At 35.5% G+C, this 19,019-nt stretch overlaps 2 protein-coding genes and 1 pseudogene across 4 annotated transcripts; all 3 read right to left on the bottom strand.

The window, feature by feature from the left end:
* Nucleotides 1–683: 683 nt before the first annotated feature.
* LOC102602429 (CCR4-NOT transcription complex subunit 1-like) lies at nucleotides 684–3,640 on the bottom strand. 2 transcript variants are annotated; one of them, XM_015311925.1, is made up of 5 exons: nucleotides 3,545–3,640; nucleotides 2,457–2,768; nucleotides 1,652–1,755; nucleotides 1,034–1,147; nucleotides 684–947 (listed from the first exon to the last, which is right to left on the bottom strand). In XM_015311925.1, exons 2-4 carry the CDS (start codon nucleotides 2,675–2,677, stop codon nucleotides 1,041–1,043), a joined length of 432 nt encoding a protein of 143 aa, XP_015167411.1. In that variant the 5' UTR covers nucleotides 2,678–2,768; nucleotides 3,545–3,640; the 3' UTR covers nucleotides 684–947; nucleotides 1,034–1,040. The 2 variants fall into 2 exon arrangements, with proteins under 2 accessions (XP_015167411.1, XP_015167407.1); XM_015311921.1 differs by having other exon boundaries at nucleotides 1,056–1,147.
* Nucleotides 3,641–4,209: 569 nt separating this feature from the next.
* On the bottom strand, nucleotides 4,210–14,877 carry LOC102601651 (uncharacterized). 2 transcript variants are annotated; one of them, XM_006339532.2, is made up of 9 exons: nucleotides 14,395–14,877; nucleotides 14,211–14,324; nucleotides 13,788–13,915; nucleotides 13,541–13,706; nucleotides 13,262–13,458; nucleotides 12,986–13,185; nucleotides 12,703–12,822; nucleotides 12,363–12,616; nucleotides 4,210–6,672 (listed from the first exon to the last, which is right to left on the bottom strand). In XM_006339532.2, exons 6-9 carry the CDS (start codon nucleotides 13,100–13,102, stop codon nucleotides 6,555–6,557), a joined length of 609 nt encoding a protein of 202 aa, XP_006339594.1. In that variant the 5' UTR covers nucleotides 13,103–13,185; nucleotides 13,262–13,458; nucleotides 13,541–13,706; nucleotides 13,788–13,915; nucleotides 14,211–14,324; nucleotides 14,395–14,877; the 3' UTR covers nucleotides 4,210–6,554. The 2 variants fall into 2 exon arrangements, with proteins under 2 accessions (XP_006339594.1, XP_006339595.1); XM_006339533.2 differs by having other exon boundaries at nucleotides 12,986–13,123.
* Nucleotides 14,878–16,990: 2,113 nt separating this feature from the next.
* LOC102582234 (acidic endochitinase-like) lies at nucleotides 16,991–18,516 on the bottom strand (annotated as a pseudogene).
* Nucleotides 18,517–19,019: the final 503 nt, after the last annotated feature.

Below are 19,019 nucleotides of genomic sequence, written 5' to 3'. Positions count from 1 at the left end.
GTGATGAAAACTAAACTTATTTGATTTATTCGCTATTTGTCTTTTTACAAATTATGACTAACCTAGTAAATTGAACTATATGAACTAAAAAAATTGACTATGTTATTTATTTATCTTCTGAGTATGCATTATAATATTAGTAACTCTATTCTTACACACTTTTAGAGAATCTTGACCATTTTCATAGCAATATGTGATCGAATGGATACTAATTTAAAATTTTTAAAAAGTGAAAACTAAAGTAAAACATTACAAAATAAAAGTATAAAAAAACACAAGAAATTTTAAGAATGCTCGATGGAGCATTATAAAAGTAGAAAGAATGTTAATATGGTATAATAAAGTAAGTTACATTTAGCATGATAAGGTAAATATCTTTCTTCCCCGTCTCGCTCCCTTTTTCATCATTTAATTTTCACGCTAATACAATCGATCCGCTAAAATTCTTATCAATGTATCTTTTGTCCTCGATATCTTTGATTAGTTTAGTCTTTACTTTTATGAACCAATGATATATTTATGATTCTTGTACAAAAAGCATGCCGAGGGGGCTACTATGCTCACCGCACACTTGCATTACTACCTGAACTTCTTTATACTTTGAACCCCTGAGCAAAAATCCTGGGTCTGCCACTGCGCTCACATGAACACATAAGTAGTTATGACCAAATGATTTGCAAGTATTCAGAGAGGAAAGATGATAGATAATTTAAGCTCTTGATTTTCCAAAAAGAGCAAAGAGATGAATTCTATTTCATTTCAATAACCATCAGAAGTTGATGCCAAAATTCTAAATGCACCACTTAGGAATTCTAGCAAATTAAACTATTCACAAGATATGAAATTCATAGATGAATCGAATATCTTGAAGTCAGTGGTTCAAACATATATACTTCGAGTCCACCTTAGGTCCTTCGATCAAACTTAACAGTCCCAGGGACAGACATCTGGTGCATGAAGAGAAGCCATCAGTAATGTGAAGCTAAACAGTAAGTTCAAAAAGTAAAAAAGTGTGTTATCGCAGAAAACAAACTTTTGAATCAGCAGCAACCAACCTCATGCAATTCATCCAAGACAGCTCGCAAAGCTTGATTACAAATTTTCCAAACCGTAGGATGAGTTATGAGCTTATTCTTAGTAAGTGACTCTGCAAAACCAAATTCAATGCAATAAGAAATTAACTCACTTAGGAAGCACAAAAAATGTAGTTAAATGGCTGACCAAGGAATTTAAACTAAAACCCATGTCCCACATATTTCTAAAACAGATCAATCTTTAAGTTTTACATATATAAAACCTTAAAGAGTTTAAAGACAATTGATGTTCTAAACTAAGGAAATTGGCCTTACAAGTAAAATACTTGAGAGCGCGACATATTTATCACATGTTACTGAAGTTTGAGGTGGAAATTTGGATTAAGTAGGGAAGACAACCACCCAAGGAACATAAATGCAAACAATATGTTTACAAAGTTATCTACTTAGAATATAATAAGAACAGTCGAAACAGATTATAGCGTATACAAACATAATAGTAAAGGCCAAGAAAGGAAATATGCTGAACACAATCGAAGTCAAGGACTTACTTTAATATGATCAAAGACAAAACTAAGGAGATAATCACTTGAAACATTGAATCTGCAAAATCTCACCTAAGAAAGCAGCAGCAATTTTCAGTTGCTTTTCTGGGTACATGGCATAAATTTTGTATTCTCTACAAAGCTTAACAATCATGCACTGGAAAATTGCTTGTTGCCTGCAAGTTTGAAATATCATTTCAAAATCAATTAACAAGCTTGGTGAAGACCAAATTTAAATAAAGAAACTTTGCTCATTCTAATAGTTTAAACCTTTACATGAAGCACTCACATAATTCAACATGTTATCAAAGAGATAGGAATTCTAGCTGCTACCTCAACAAAAAAATTATCAAGGTTCTGATTGCAAAAAGGAGTAAGGCCTAATTTAACAAATAGATTTTAATGAATCATCATGATAGACCAAAACAGTGCAGCAGAATTGATTCATGCCGTTTTTTTTCAAACCAGCATGAAAAGCATCGTCCTTGTTTTCTGCAAAGCTAAGCTTGAGAAAATAGTGTGCATATAAAGTAAATATACACAAGTTTAGAGTTGATTAAATCAGACTAAAGCTTACATAGAGTGAAACTCTAAAAGTGAGAAAAATGTCCAAATTTCCTGTTTGTACACAGCAATTAATAAAAATCGAGTGAGCATATATTGTTCTTTACTGTAAACAATAATGGCACAACCAAGAAGAGAATTATTGAAAGTATAATTAGTAAAACTGCTGCATAATCTGTAAGCTGCTTAATGAGCATAATGCCATATGAGAAGTTGTAAGAACCAAAGAAGTGTAAATGAAAAAGAACACATGAGCGAGCATGCCTTGAGAAAATAAAAGATCATAGACATGAATTCTGGTAAACAAAGTGACCTATTATCTGTTGATCCTTTGAATTGAGCAAGAATTTGAATCACTGCATCACTAGTCAGCTGACCAGAGAACAGTTTGCTGGAAGTGCAAGGTTGCTTCTGCTTCAATATCATTAGCATAATAACCATCAGCAGCAGAACTCTGACTTCCATGTGCCTGTGAAACTCTTGAAAGTCCACGCTCAACAAATGCAACAAGCTCTGGATGACTTGAACGTACATGAGATATTTGCACGATCCGATTACAGTATTGTGGCCATTCAATCATACGGTCAACAAACTGCGCCAACACCCTAATACCTAAATAAAACATCTGCATATAAACAAGTCACCACTAATGCTAAGTTAAAGTAATATTTAGGGTGTGTTTAGAAAGCCACATGAGAATTGAACTCTAGTGTAACTACTTGTTTCTGTGCCTAAGTAATTACTTTGTTGGTTAAATATAATGTGGAATTGATTGTAACTTAAAGAGTGAAACAAGCTGGCAATCACATTTTCTTAACAATATTTATTTTTCAAATATTAATTTTTCCTCAAACCTACTCCTACTTTAATGCTCCTAATCCTGCTCATTAGTATAAATATTTGTTGGGAAAAGAAACTTCACATCTTAGATCCATCTTAGTCAAAAAATTAATTAGTAATAGGATCTCGTATTAATTGATTCAAATTACAATACTATCTTTTGGATCAGGTATATTCTTTACAATATTAGTCATCCTATAATAATTATTGAATTTATCTTTAACAAAAAAAAAAGGATTTTTCAAATACCTAGTGATACAGCTAATTAATATTTCTTAGATTCACATACATTTTTCAAATACCTGTTCAGCTAATGAAAAAAATAATTTAGCATGAATATTTATATTGTTTAAAAAATAATCAAATAATATATCCAATTAGAACTTGTATAATCAAACATGATATTGAAATCCTATTATAATTACGCTGTGACAAACAAACAAGTATATGCATTTACTAGAATGTGCAATCCAAACTGATAATTACTACTCTAATTATTGTACAACCTAGTAATTACAAAGTGATGTTCCTTAAGAAAAGAATGTTATGGCCAATGCAAACCTTTGAATCAGTAGGCTCGCGCAATGAATCCAAGACTTTTTGCAAAGCAATATCAAGAATATGATTAGTTACAAGTTGATTCTTGATAAGAGACCCTGTAAAGGCAATTTTCAACAATAATAAGAACTATAGCTCAAGTAGGAAGCTAAAAATAGTTAATGGGGCAAAGTAATTTACACTGGAATTCATGGCATGTGCAGGTTTCTGCCTTTTTTTCAATAATTAGTAATAATTTCGGATATGATTTTTTAAAAGATAATTTCAGACACAAAATAGAATAAAAGTAGAACTTAAAGCTACGAGAGTTGAGTGATTAAACAATTTTTTTATAACTATGGTGTCTGCATACCGAATAACTCTGTCTACTAAGGATTGAACAATCTAGAGTTTTTGCCTCGTTTGGAATTTGAACTTGAGACCTCATGATTCTCAGTCCACTTTCATGAGCCACTCACTTGGTGCATGAGCAGACAAGTTTATCTCCGTGTTATTGAAGTTATAAGGTTGAAGTTGGCGGATTTCGAACTTACAGCAATATGGAGAGACAAAGAGATCAAACGTGCAATGCATCCAAGACGGCTAGCAATATCATGTACTTTTTTTTAGGAGAAACTACCTAATTACACAAACATGCCTAGCATATATACTAATCCGTTCTATAATATGAAATAATCACATATTGTCTCACTAATTAATAATTTCATACCAGATTTCAAGCCAGATACGCCACTCTCTCCTTTTCGCTCGCTCTCATTTTTCTTCTCTCTCCCCCTCGCTCTTCCTCTCTTGTATTGCTCGCTCTCGCTCTCTATGCACGGATACACTGATGAATGTATCAGTGCATTTTTTTTATACTTGATTCATGTATCTATACACAAATAGACTAAATATTTGATACAGATACATGTGTCTATGCACGGATACACTAAATATTTGATACCAGATATAGTGATGAAACTTACTAGATGCATGAAATTGATACTGGATACACATATACATCAAAATTGTGAAATTCATATACAATCAGAAATACAGATACATAAGGAGAGAGGCGAGCGAGAGAGTTAATGTATCCTAGATATATGTGAATTACAATGAATATAGTGAATCTAAAACAAATTAAATCAAATTTAACTCGCATGTATACGAGATACATGTATCTGAGTGTGCGAGATACATGTATTTGGCGAAGAAAAAGTGATACGGAAGGTAATTTCCTAAATTGATGTGAGTGCACGTAATTAGGACCAAAACTAGTGTGATTTATGTTGTTTGCTCTTTTTTAATCAAATGAAAGTAGATTTCATTCAACAACGCATCTAGAGAATGCAGTTGAATTACAAAAATAGCTAGCTCCTGTACAACTGCAACTCCTGTCTAAAAAGCTCAAGGAGCTTGAAAAAACAAGAAACAAAGTAGAGTTGAGATTCCTTCAAAACTCTTCTAGCTCCTCTACTTCCAGCTACTCAATGTGACACAAAGCGGAACTATCGATACTGCCAAGTTTTTTCTGATGGATTTTCCCAATTCTCTATTACACCCCAGCTAACGAGGGCTTCTCTAAGACTACCAGGCAACACCATTGTATTCCAAATAAGCAAAGAAAATATCACAAACATTTTTTGTTACAGGACAATGCAAAAATAGATTATTAATATTCTCATTCTCTGCCAAACATATGTAACACCTAGAGTGGACTCCTGCCAAACATATGGCCCATGATAGCCAACCAATTGAAGCAGGCTAGTTTTGTGGGTGTTTTGATTTTTCAAATCAATTTCCAAGGCACTTCAATTATATTGTTATTTCTAATAAGTTTACCCCAACATTCCCCATCTGTTAGTTGACTAAGAGTAGCATTGGGACTAATGTTCAAAAAGAGTAGCATTGGGACTCCTTGCAATAAAAGAAAAAGATCTGGGAACTCCTCTCCCTTCAGGCTGTTATTTCCTATCCACTTTTTTTTCGTAACCGTATTTCCTATCCTCTTGTCTAACAAAAATAAGTATGCTCCCCATTCCCTATTCTGAAGCAATATCATGCAGCGTATTTACATATAATTTAGAAATATATTTGATTTGTTTTTTGTTGGCCAGTAGATCGTATTTCAAGTCAAAGTTGCTAGGAAGTTAAAACAATTGCATTATTTGACCTATACCAATTGCATTTGAAGGGAATAATATCTTGCACTTACAAGTAATATATTGTAATGATCTGTCTTGTCGTTATGGATGGTTAGGACAATAGTACCCCTGCCTAAGTCTCCATGGGGTAAGAGTTAGTAAAAATCAGGAAATGGGAGTCAAGCGTTTCGTTATAGCGAAGGTCCCCATCTCACGGAGGTCATGATACGCTCAAATTACACCTCTCAATGAAGTATAAAGCAATCGTTCTTCAATTATAGAATCCACCAAAGTTTGGGTCGAATCCCATTGAGAATATTACTCGTAGGTGTAACCATAACAAATAGTCTTTATTTCTAAAACAATGGTTGAAAGTAAAATTTAAGATATTTGATTGTAGTATTGCTTAGTAACTAAAAACTTAGTTGTTATCAATAAGAATACGAAACTATGGTTGTGGATTTCCATTTTAGGTCGTAATGTTGATCTAGTTCTTTTTACGAAACTCTAGTTAGGTAATCTCAAGTGTAAAAGGATTAACTTTCTTAAGTACAACTAGAGTCCTTCCGGTCCATCTAAAAGATATCATTCTAAGTCCTCGCGGCACTTGGGCGTTACTTTAACAACTGTTAACCTAGGTCGCAAGTAGATTATCATTGTCAGGTCTTAATAATATAACATTCTTGAACTTAAGTGTAATTTCAATGAATTGAAACGTTTTTCATGAAATTATTAACAATATTTGTATGTGCAAATCAGAATAAATTTATTAACCTACTTAGCTGGCCAGGATTCTTCGAATTAATAAGGAATATGCTAAACACCTAAGAGTTACGTATAAATTTGAATACAGTTTAAGAGTAAAAAGAAGGAGAGCAGTTCAAGGTTTAGTATCTGAAGGTCTGACCAAAGAGTACAGCAGACATTTGGAGTTGCCTCACAGGGTACTTGGCAAAAGATTCAGTTAACAGCTTAACGATCATGCAGCGGAAAATTGCTTGTTCCCTGAAAGTTTCAAATATCACCCAAGGAAGAAATTTTAGTGAATCATCACAATAGACCAAAACAGTGGAAGTAGAACTCATTTCATCACTTCTTAACAATAACATAGACAACTAAAATATGAACAAACATCTCACTTTTCTTCTGCAAACATTTAAGTTTCAGACGAGAACATGCCTTCAAAGTAGAGAACATTTGCAGACGTAGATTTGATTAAGTCAAAGGTACTAAACTTTACTGGAGAGAAATTTTCTTGGTGAGAAAAAAGCCCAAATTCCCTCTTCACACAGCCTATTGTTACTACCATTACTAGTTTAATTGCTACACGTAAATGCTGCATAACCCCCAGTATCAGACAATATTGCATGTGATTGTGGAAGGTGAATCTGTTCAGGCTGCCTGTATACATTTTTGCTAGCTCTTGGGGGGGTAGTGGCTAGTCCAGGTGGAATCAGGCAAATTGTAGACTACCAGATCAAAAACAAGATTCACAAACTTCTCCCCCAGATTATGTAACACCTCACAAGTTCTACTCTAAGGATCCGAACCATTTCTCATAAATATATAAGCTTAGACAAGGTGATATCCTACTTGTTCATGTGTGTTAAGGTCCTTACCAAGTGTAGGAAGTATATCGTATGTTGTTTAGGGTCATAGGAGACCTCTATAGCATTAAGTCGAGTTCATAACTTTCCTATCGGCTAAGTTTCCACATGAGTTCATACAAGGGTCAACTTCAAACGATCATATCTCTCAGCAAATAAAGAGTTAGGCTGCCCATAAACTATCAAATTAAAGGTTTGTGAGTCTTCTTTCCAACGTCACCAAGTTTGCATCAATCAAAATTTGGAGTACAAAGTTATGGTTGTTTTACTGTAACTTGTTCGAACTGGGAAATTCAGCAATGACACCTGTCCATTCAGCAAATCGCCCAATAGGTTGGCATATCGCCGAATCGACCCAAAGACCTTCAAAACCTGTTAATTTTTGTGATCCAAAGTCCCATTTTGGCGATCCACTGAATAATTTGGCGATGGGGCCTCTAGATCACCGATTTGGCCGACGGAATTCATTAATAAGTTATTTTCTTTAATTTTTATGGTCTTCTTTTGTTTCCAGAGGAGTATTCTTGACATTTAACCTTGATTAACTTCCCTAAGCCCATATCATAGCCTAATAACCTCCTAATGCGCATTGTAACTTCGACAATCCTTAATTCTCCTTCTTCCAAAACCCAAGAACTTCAAAAAAGGGATTTCTCCAATTTCACAAGATCTAAAGGCTCCAAGTTCAAGGTTCTTTGTCAAGTTCCTTCACTAAGGTATGTAGGACTTCAACGAGGAATTCCTTTCATCCTCGTGTCCAAAACTCATAAGATTTTTTGATGAACTTGATTCTATAGTTAGAGTTATCAAACCCATTTTCGAATTCATCATATTTATGACCCTTATTAGTTCTTGATATGTTATTGTTTATGATTAATGATACTTATATTTCAAAGCATGAATTTAGAGTCTTTATGTTATTATGAAGTTATTTGAGAAGTCACAAGATATACATGTTCTAGAAATTTTCTCATGATTTAAGCTATGAACATAATTTGAAAGATATAATTTAGAAGAGATTTCAGTATATGACTTTAGAAAGAAAGATTTGAGCTTTGTCTCATATTTTATTCAGACGGGCAAATAGTTTACCAAATTATGAGCATATCATATAAGTATTATTTTGGGAGGATTGCTTAACACCGAGAGGACGCCAGTTTAGAAAATCCAAATCTCATAACTGCGTGCAACCATAGGATTTGAGTATGCCGCTTTGACGGTCAACTCTTTTAGCCCTTTGAGGCTCAATTAGTGGATCCATATTAAACAAATAGGTTATATACCCTGGAAAGGTATAGGGCAGCCCACCCAACTGAGATCGTAAGTTGAACATCATCAGCTCAAATGGTGTTTGTCGATTGTACGAAACTCTCCATTAAAGCTATTATTAATCCCATGCACCTACAGTATCATCGTGACTTCACAAATATGATATCTTAGTTATATCTTTGAATCATGGTTACAAAGATAGATTCATCCTTATATTTTGAAAGCAGATTCACATATGAATTTACTTTGCTTTATGGTTATGTTTAGCGTTATCTTACATACTTAGCACATTACATGTACTGACCGCATACGTTTCTTTGCGTTGCATCCTTTTATTATGTAGATTCAGGCGTTCGTTCTCAAACTCGTGACTAGACAGGTTGAAGCATTCCCGTTAGCAATTGATGAGTCCTCCTCATTCAGGGACTTCATGGATTATTCAAAAGTTAGGCCTATTGTTAGTTTTGTTATTGTTTTAAGGTAGTTGGGGGCCATGTTCCGACAAACTTATTTCTTTCATTCTAGATAGTAGAGGTTTTATTCAGACAGTAGTTGTTCATCTTTCATGGATCCCTTGATTATTTTCTCAGCCTTATGTTTAGTACATGTTAACCAAGTTACAGCTTCCGCTCACAATTCATAAATGTTAGAATTGTTCTTTAGCAGTATGCCAGTACCAAGGGTCCACTTAGGGTCATTCGTGATCTTGAGTGTCAAGTCACACCTAGGGTGTAGACTAAGGCAGTGACAGATTACCCCATTGTGATCATTTGGGAAACATGGAAAAACTACTTTGCCTGTAAATATGGGAAGCAAAAGTACTTTTGCACGTCCAAGATGATGTATCAAATTGAATGAACCGTCAAGAATGCTTTAAACAGGATACTATAACTTCAACCTTTATATTTCATGGCAAAATGTTTGTGATGTAATTGAGAGGCTTAGACCCTTGTAAAATGGGAAAAAAAGTCAGCTGGGAGAAACCAATGGGGGGCAAAGTGAATTTAAACACTGATGGGAGCTACCTACAATACACTGGGAAAACTGGAACTGGAGGAATCATCAGTAATGAAGATGGAGATATCCTAATGGCATTTGCTGTTCCAGTGATATATAACAGCAATAGTATGTGGCAAAGACAATGGCTACAAGCTATTGTGTGGATCTTTGTTCTAGTTTGGGATTTATTGAACTGGACTCTGAAATTGTCACCAAAGTGATTCTAAACAGAGGCACTACCAATCTCAAATTGAAGAGAAGAGTGGATAAGATTTTGGAAAGGTTGAGCCTGATAAATGCAACTATCAGACACTGCTTTAGAGAGGCAAAACAGGTAGCTGATTGCTTAGCTAAGTGTAACACCCCCAAAAGTTCCTAAGTCCAGATCAGCCCTTGAAAAGTTCAGAAATCTAAGTCTGCAGAATTCTGTGTTTTACGGACACCATTTATGGGCCGTTGAAGGAAACATGGACCGTAGATGGCAGTTCGTAAATGAGACTTCATAAACAGAAAATTTGGTCTGAGATTCACGAGTCAAGTTTACGAGTCGTAGATAGTTTTACGGGTCATATCTACGGTCCATTGAAGGGTCTCATAGAATCAAGGTTCAGAAACTCAGATTTTACTCTGATTCCTATGGATAGGGTTCTACCGTCCGTAGAAGGAACCACGAGTTGTAGAGACCCCCGTGAAATCTGCCGAACCCAGATCTTTAGTAGGTTGTTTTGGTCTTTTATTACTCTTTTAATTCCTATATTATGTCGTTTTGGAAGGCTGTGATTGGTCCAAAGGGCGGGTCACAGACGGATTTCTCGGTTATCAAAAAAAAATAAAAAATATTATGTCGTTTTGGACTATTCTAAGTGGGATTAAAGGTAGTTAGTCGCCCTAAATGCCTCCCTGTCACGCATAACTTCCAAATTCAGAATCATTACTCTCAAGCTTAGTTGCGCGGACTCTTCACTTTTGATGCCGCACCCGTCTCGGATTCTCTAAAAATACACTACTTTTGGCAAATCCGATAGGCACCCATTGGCATTTTTGAAGAGTCCAAGCAACATAGCTCTCAAGTTCCTCTCAAGCAAGAACTAGGGTTCCAAAGCTTCAAGTCTCCATTCAAGAAATTCAAGTCAAGGCTTCCATTCCAGCCAGTATATAAGTATTTTCATGACTCAGAATTATGTACTTCCAAATGCATGTTTCAGATTATCAGGTTTCATGATTTTAGATACTTTCAGATAAGGCATAATACATAAATATGTCCTTTAACTTTATCTCATTTCACATTTATGTCCTCCAACTTTGGTGTGCACTAGTAGACACTTAAACTTGTATAAAGTTAAACAAGTAGACATGCGTCCTAGGTGACATAATACATGTAGGACAACACATAGAACATAAATTGCCATGTATGATGACACATAGGATGTGTGTATCTATTTGTTCAACTTTATACAAATTTAAGTATTCACTTGTGCACACCCAAAGTTGGAGGGCATAAATGTGAAGTAAAGTCAAGTTAAAGAGCATATTTATGTATTATGCCTTCAGATAAAGTGTCTTTTAGATATTATCAGTTTTATCATGATTCATGAACTACTCAACTATTATCAATATAAGTTAGTATTACCAGAATATTATTTTTGAGAAAGATTACCAGAATATTATTGTCTTCAATTATTTCCATGTTTTTTGTTGAGAGTTTTGCTTAGCACTGAGTGGACCTAGGGATAAAGGATCACCCGTTAATTGAGGCATGAAACCTTTAGCAGCAATCCCTAAGTTCCATAACTACGTGCCACCATAGGGTTTAAGGGAATTTTTCGCTAGTTGAGGCCGACTCCTTAGTCTTTTAAGGACATTAACTTAGTGGATCCACGTTAGCTCAAATCTATCTTTATACATCAAACTCCATAATCCATATAGTAGTTCACATAGTTATATGTCGATTTCAGTATCTCCCATAGTTAGTCTTTCAGTTATTGCATGACCAAGCATACAGTTATCCCTAAGTTGTTCGGACTCGGGTGCAAGTGTTCGATATGGGTGCGGATCTAGAGGTCGGATCTTTTATGATCTAAATTTTAAGATTCGGAGATACGGATCCATGCATGGATACGAGTACCAGGATTCGGCTAAAAATAAAATTCAAATATATACCTTACAATTGAGTATAATAGACTATTTCGGTTAGCTTCCGCATCCAGTTGTTTTAAGATACTATTTCATGTTTGTCTTAGTGTCATGACAGAAAAAACCATGAGGTTAGCTTAGGGTCACTTGTGGCTCTAAGCACCGTTTCGCGACTAGGGGTAGTCTCGGATCGTGACACTAAGTATGCTTCCAAATAAGATATTGGTAGGCACTTTGACTCCTTCCAAACATTGCCAAAAGAGCCAATGGATCCTATCAATTGGATAAGAGTCAACTACCTAATCTGCGAATTCTATAAGATAAAGCTAATTATTTAGTTAGTTAAAGATGTTTTTTCTTAGAGTAGGACCCTCTGTAATTAGTCCTACTCTTTTTTGCGCATTGACTTGGTTTGGTTAACCAGTCAAATATTATATTCTGCGGTCAGGCTTAGCCCTCCTTGGTGTAAGTTTTTTTGCTGGAATATAACTAATACTACCTTCTGGTAAGGAATAACGAAGTATACATCCAACTGCTGCATGATTTTTTTGGGGTTAGTGAGCACAATACCAGAGGAAAAGCAATTGTAAGAATCAACGAAGTGCAAAAAAGGAATGCACGATTTGCATCTGTGCAACCATTGTAAAATTAAAAGATCATTGAAATGGATTTTTGTAAGCAATTAACCTCTTTTCAGTCGATTCTTTCAAATGAGCAAGCATTCGAATCATTGTATCATTAGTTACCTGACCAGAGAAAAGTTGATGGAAGTACAAGTTTGCTTCTGCTTCAATATCTTCAGAATAATAATCAGATGATGACAAATCAGCAGAACCAGAACTCTTAAACCGTGACTTAGTTCCCATGTATGTTACATGCAACTTATCCATTTCCACAGATAGGTGGGGTGAAGAAACTAGGCAAGAATGAGACTGGAGGACCTGCAGGGAATAGATCCATAAATAAGCAAAATCAGATTGAAGTGTATGCTGCTAGAACTAATCAATCTCAAGTGTCAAAATGGGACCTTTAAGAACGTTGAAGAAGTTCCCAAATAAATAATCCTAAGAGCATTGGGAGAACAGAAGTGGTTGGAAGTTACAACTTGAGCAGCAAGATGCACCTCCTTCAAGAACTTAATGCATTCCTACAAAATATATGTAAAGTTTGGCACAATGGTTGAATGCGGGGATACAGCAAGCAAATATTTTCTCCAATGTTAAGAAAAACGAAAAGGCAGACTAGGTCTGGAGAAGAGCAACAATGTCAACCAAATATGTCAAATTTATACATAGTGGATAAAAACATACCTCATAGAATGCATCTTTATATGCGTTCAAGTTACTGCTCAACCATTTCTCCAAATCTATGAGTCCTTTGCAGGAAGCAAGGGCAGCAAGTTTAACACCGAATGCATATGGAATCATATCTAGTATTGGTGATAGAATCTGAGAGGAAAAACGAGTTACACTAGTTTACAAACTGGAGGTGCACAGGGAACTCGTCTCTCCTGTAACACATGTTTATAGTATGGTTATAGTATAGTTTAAGGGAAAAGAATACTCAAATCTGATAAGTTACCCAACCTTTATATATCTTGACAGGCAGCCAAAAATCAGCTCATGTTTTCTGGGTCAGTGCTCATCGCATCTACAAGACCCCGCAACAATATGTTGGGATTAACATGCCACAGATGAACAATCATACCACTTGCATCAGCATTTTGCAGTAATATTGGGATAACAGCAGAGGAAACTTCTTGCTGGAGAAGATTAGATGCAGTCTGAAAATCATTCAAAGACATTTTAGTAATAACGGTAGAAAAACAACAGGAAAGAATTTTAATCCATGTCAAAACCCAGTACATTAATGTGGGCCATCCCAAGAAGCAAGACTTCAGGGCAGTACTTCAGAACTTGCATGGTCTCTCTCAGCCAGCTGGCAAAGAACTTCCAGAAGGTCAAGACACAACCACTCATGATTTGCATGTTCAATTTGAACCTTATGGTCATTCACAACATCAACATAGGCCTGCAAAACTGACTCTAAGACCAACAAATATGATATGATGTTCATATACATAGTTAATATTAAAAGCATCAGACGGCCTACCAGTTGCCTCCGAGAATGTGCAAAGGTAAACACTTCCGGAGGAGCTGAGACAGCATATTTAAGTAAGGAAATCAGACCCTCAGCATTCTTCTAGATAGAGCCACAAATAGCTCTGAGAGGAAAGTGACCTTAAGTTCCAGCATAAGAAACAAAGATATGTTTGGTCAAATTTTTGAAAATGATGGTACCAATATACATTGGTCCATGTATTAAAAAGGAAATAAAAAGTTAAGTAATACAAATGGAAATAAAATAAAATAATAAAATATCAAAACCTACAAACAGGGGAATGTAAACAAGTGTGTGTCTAGCAATTCCAGATATTTTGCTTATTCCCCAATTTCGAATCTAGAAATGTTTCCAGTCGGATATAGAAAGAAGAGAGAAACAATATGGTCAGGAGAAAGAAGTGAGAAGAGGTACCTGGCTGGCATGTTTATAAACAGACATCAAAAAGTAAAAAGCTGCTTCGTTGGGAATATTGAAACCCTCATGATCTAGGTTTTCCATAATAGTTACCCAGTTCAATTCAGGAGCCTGCAGCAGCAGAGTTGGTAAAATTCTTTGTTATCATCAAGAAATAAATGTACAAGGTAATGTAACTCACAAGTTGCTTTGTTGCATAAATAAGAGTGTCTGCATCCCATTGTGATAGCTCCTCCGATGTATTGTTGCCACAAAGATCAGCAAGTAATTTTGAGTGTACACTCTTGTCATCTGATTGTGTACGGACAATCACACCAACTATCCTAGCAATGGTCACTTCATCCAGTGGCAAAAATAACGATAAAATTTCTTGGCATTGTGAGATATTGTCCTGCATATCTGTTATGGTTATTTCCTTCCCCGTTTCTGCTAAAAGAGAGTCAACAGTATCATTTTCACCACCGTCGTTTACAAATCAATGAAACAGCAAACAAGGATTAGAACAATAGACAAGAGAGGTTCAAGTTGTAGAATCAGAATCAGTATGTTAGAAACCTTTATGGCACTCTGTTCACGAAATAATTAGAAGAAAATTATTTCCAGGTTTGAAACGAAAAGGTTAAAGGCTTAAAAATGTGTGCTAACTTTGGAAATTTTATCAAATAGATTTGTGGAGTCACCACCTAACATTTTTTTGTTACGTGGTGTGGGCCAACTAACTTACTCGCACCCCATCTAATTCATGGCTACCTGCTAACTCCCATCTCCACATGTATTAGATAACTTTATTTATCAAAACTTAGACCATATGAAAAGAAATTAGCCAAGGTTCCGTTACAATTCTTAACAGACTTTATTGATCAGTAAGATACGCCTTGATTTGAAATTTCAAAAAAAAAAAAAAATTCATAAATTTTGAAAGAAAAAGAAAAGAACTCACGTGAGAGATCTTTCTGACGATGAATCTTCAACCTCCTCGTCTGTCTTGATCAAGATAATGACTAAACACTAGTAGCATTCTAATCCACTTGGGACTCATTAATTATCGCCACACCCAAAAATGCGGCAATTAGCAACTTGATTTTGTTTCGAATTCAGACTATTTCGGGACACAAATCTCTCATAAATCTTTTTCTTTAATTATTACACTTTTGTATTAAAAAAGAATTTAACATGACATAGAGTTTAATAAAATAAAAAAGATATAAAATCACCACTGAAATTGTTCAAAAAGACATCTTAACTTACTGTCCTATTACCCCAATAAACAATTTTGAACTTGATATTATTATATCATTTTTCGATTAGCCCCAAAAAAAATTAAAAAGCTAGTGTATTCACACACGAATCATTACATGACACATGTCAATTAAATTAATTTTTTTTCTTTTTCATTTTAACTTGTTTCTTTATCATTTTTTTCTTTATTTCTTTCCCTCTTACTTTTTGACTTATTTTAATTTTGATTTCATCTTCCACCCCTCTCTTTCAAGTACATCCTATTTTTCATGTCTCGCTGCTTCGTCCTGCTCGTGGTTGTTCTGATATTGCTTCTCCTCCACCCTTACCACTATTGGGTGAATTGGAATTTATGGTGGAACCTGAAAAAGTTTTATTGCATCGTTGGGTGAAAGAGTCAGAAGTGCCAACTCTGGAATTACTTTATAGTGTCAGTCTTATTCTTTTATGTTCTCTATATATATATATATGTAATCAGGATTAGTTAGTTATTAGTATTATGTAATTAAGAATCAAAACTAGTATTTTCTGGAGTCTTGTCCTCTCCATACAGACAACTTTATTTGTATAGTTGTGTTTAAGATACTTGCACAAACTATTTTCAGTAAATTTATTGGCTTTGTTCTATTTTGTTGGTTCTCTACTTTTGGTTACTATCAAGCTCTTTCTCCCTTGACAGGTCTGTCTCGGTAGTTACAGCTTCAGAGCTTCTGATGCTGGAGAAGCCATAGCTTTACTTCCATCCACTGGTTCCTCGATCACAGGTGCAGCATTATCGGCAGTTACTGGTTCAGCAGCCGCTGGTTCGTTCCCTTGCATCTCAGAGTTCTCCTCCACATGCCGCTGCTCAACCACCACATTATGCTCTTTTCCTTCATCATCAGGTTCAGAGACGACAACATCATCACGAGCTGGCAATTCCTCACCTTACACTTCCTTATTTTCCTCCTCAATTTTCTGCTTATCTTGAATATGGTACTCCCATCATTGGTACCAGTGGATAGTTGAGGTTCCACCGATTGTTCTATTGGTTTTCCTGAATCAAGGATTTCAATAACTCTGTTAACTGCATTTTGCATTTTTTCCTGCAGAACCTCAATTGTTTCTGATTTCATTGCTGGAAAGGCCTGAAATCATCAAGCGGCTTCACAACTTGCGGATTTCCTCCTGCTCTTTACAATTGGATCCAGATCATGCGCTCCCTATTCTTCATGTCACCAGGTGGTAAGCACACAACTGGATAAGGACAATTCTTGAACCCAAAAGGAACTAAATATGGTGTGTGGAGTGGGGGCGGGTTAAAATGAGGTGTGTTGGAGGATGGGGAGAATACGATGAATATAAAATATCACTTGTGAAACTTGTTTTCCCTAATTTCAATAGATAAGTCATTTTCACATACTTGTTTTTTAAAAAAAAATATTTTTTCAATTTTTTTTTTAATCAATCGAACACATAATATCTAGTCAAAGTGCATAACATGAATTAAAACGAAAAAAGTGATATTATACTAATTTTATGAGAAGAGTACAAATAGTTTAGACATGGGTTTTAATGGAGGAACTATAACCAGTTTGATCATCATAATACTTGGACCACAACATAACTCCTCCATACTTAGCAGAACCCTTTATAGTTGGAAGTATTTGAGAAGTTAAATCACCAACTGGAATAAATCCACTTCCAGCTGCATCAGGAGGAGCAGGCAATCCAAGAAATATTTTCTTTGCAGGAATTGATGAAGTCCACTGTTTCCATGAATCATGAAAACTAGTTACACTTTCTTGATTGTACTGACATGGTGGATTGTTATAAAATTGTACCCAAACATAGTAAAAAAAACCCTGTTTTCAAGGCTCCTCCAACACAAGCATGAGGAAATGGACACTGTGGGGCTGCAGTTAAGTACACTTTCTTGCTTCCTCTGTTGCTATTATATCTTGCAAGATCACCCCTATATGGTCCTTCACCACTCTCTAGAGTCTAGATCAAAGTCGATTCCATCCAAAATTGCGTCTCCTAGAGGGCGAGAGGTCGATTTTCTACCTAAAAAGTTGTTCCATAGATATGCAGCAACTTGATAAGCATCATCGGGGGGAGGCAATTGAGTCTGCTCCTGCTCCTCCCCCGATTGATAAACATGACTTTGATTCCTTTAGATTGACAAGATTTTATATCAGAACTCACGTGAAAGCATCCATTTGGAGTGTATGGATCACAATGGCCTGCTAGATTGAGCATCGCGTTTCTACCATTTCCAAACGCTGAAAGAAATGCGCTATGTTCACGAAGTCATAGTTCCCTGTAGCACAAGTTTCAGCGAGTGTCCCTTCATTGCCGTTTTGTCCCCAGTATATAGCAATTCCTCCTGCTTCAGACCTTGCCACTAGTGCTAAAATCAACAATATTGGAACATATAATGAAGAAAAAAAATGAAGTCTTGATTGCCATTTTCTAATTGGATTTCAATGTTGTTCTTGTTGGAATAATGCAGCAAGTTACATGCTATTTATAGGGAAAAATGAATGGCTGTGAAAAGTTGTCCTTTGTACTACTTGTAGACAAAATACAAGCCCTGTCACTCTTTGTGCCTCTGCATAGCGTAGCAGTTGTTAATTAAGTTCAATATTTGACTGCTAAACAATAGAAACTTTGAAAGCAGAAATAACCACACGCTGCCAAAGTTCTCAAAGAAAAATTAAGCCAAATCCTCAGATACTTGCAACGTGGCAATCAAGACTTACCGTAGATTTAAGCCACATCTCGAGTAACCAACGTAATTTCACTTAGTAGAAAGGTATAGAAAGTGGGTTTTCTTAAGTTACAACACATACAATTGCTGACTGTTAGCTTACAAATCCATCCTTCTCATTCTCCTATATTGAATGAGTAAGGCTTGGGAGAGAATGTGATACAAAAATGAAAAAGAAAAGAAACCTTGCCAGAAAACTTCACCAGTTGACGGCCACAACCACCTCCTTTTTGGGCGGTCAGAATCTGCCTCCTCAGCCAGTTCCTCATCCATGCTCTTAAGAGTGTTAAATTGGAACCATTTCACCCACATTTCGCCTTTACGGCTTTTTAGTTTATGTTTGTTCCTCCATCAAGCCTGTCTGTGGGTCCACATACATCATTCTTCTTGCACTATGGTATGCCCAAACATTTACAAGCATCTCAATGACTCTTGAATAACAATGTTTGTCCTGAAAACATGTCAGAAACATTTGATGGGGTTACAAGCTAAGTCCATAACATAGGGGGGAATTTGTACCATAACGGATAATTCCTCCTAATGTCAGTAACACATGAATTTCAATATCTTTTAAAAACAACTTCCAATTTTATTTTTTTTAAAATCAATTTATTTTGTCCTTATCCTCAAATCAGTCCCCCAACAGCCCCCTCCCCAAAAAAAATAAATATAAAGCTTGTTTATAAAAATGTTTTTAACTTCAATTTTTTTACACCACCCTCACCCCTATCCCCATCACCCCCCCTCCCCAAAAAAAATAATATATATTAAAAGTTATTTTTAAAAGATATTTCTAATTTTAATTTTTTATTATT

This window comes from Solanum tuberosum, unplaced genomic scaffold (assembly GCF_000226075.1).
Source record: "Solanum tuberosum cultivar DM 1-3 516 R44 unplaced genomic scaffold, SolTub_3.0 scf00010, whole genome shotgun sequence".
Taxonomy (NCBI): Eukaryota; Viridiplantae; Streptophyta; class Magnoliopsida; order Solanales; family Solanaceae; genus Solanum; species Solanum tuberosum.
This window is presented reverse-complemented; position numbering and strand designations above follow the sequence as displayed.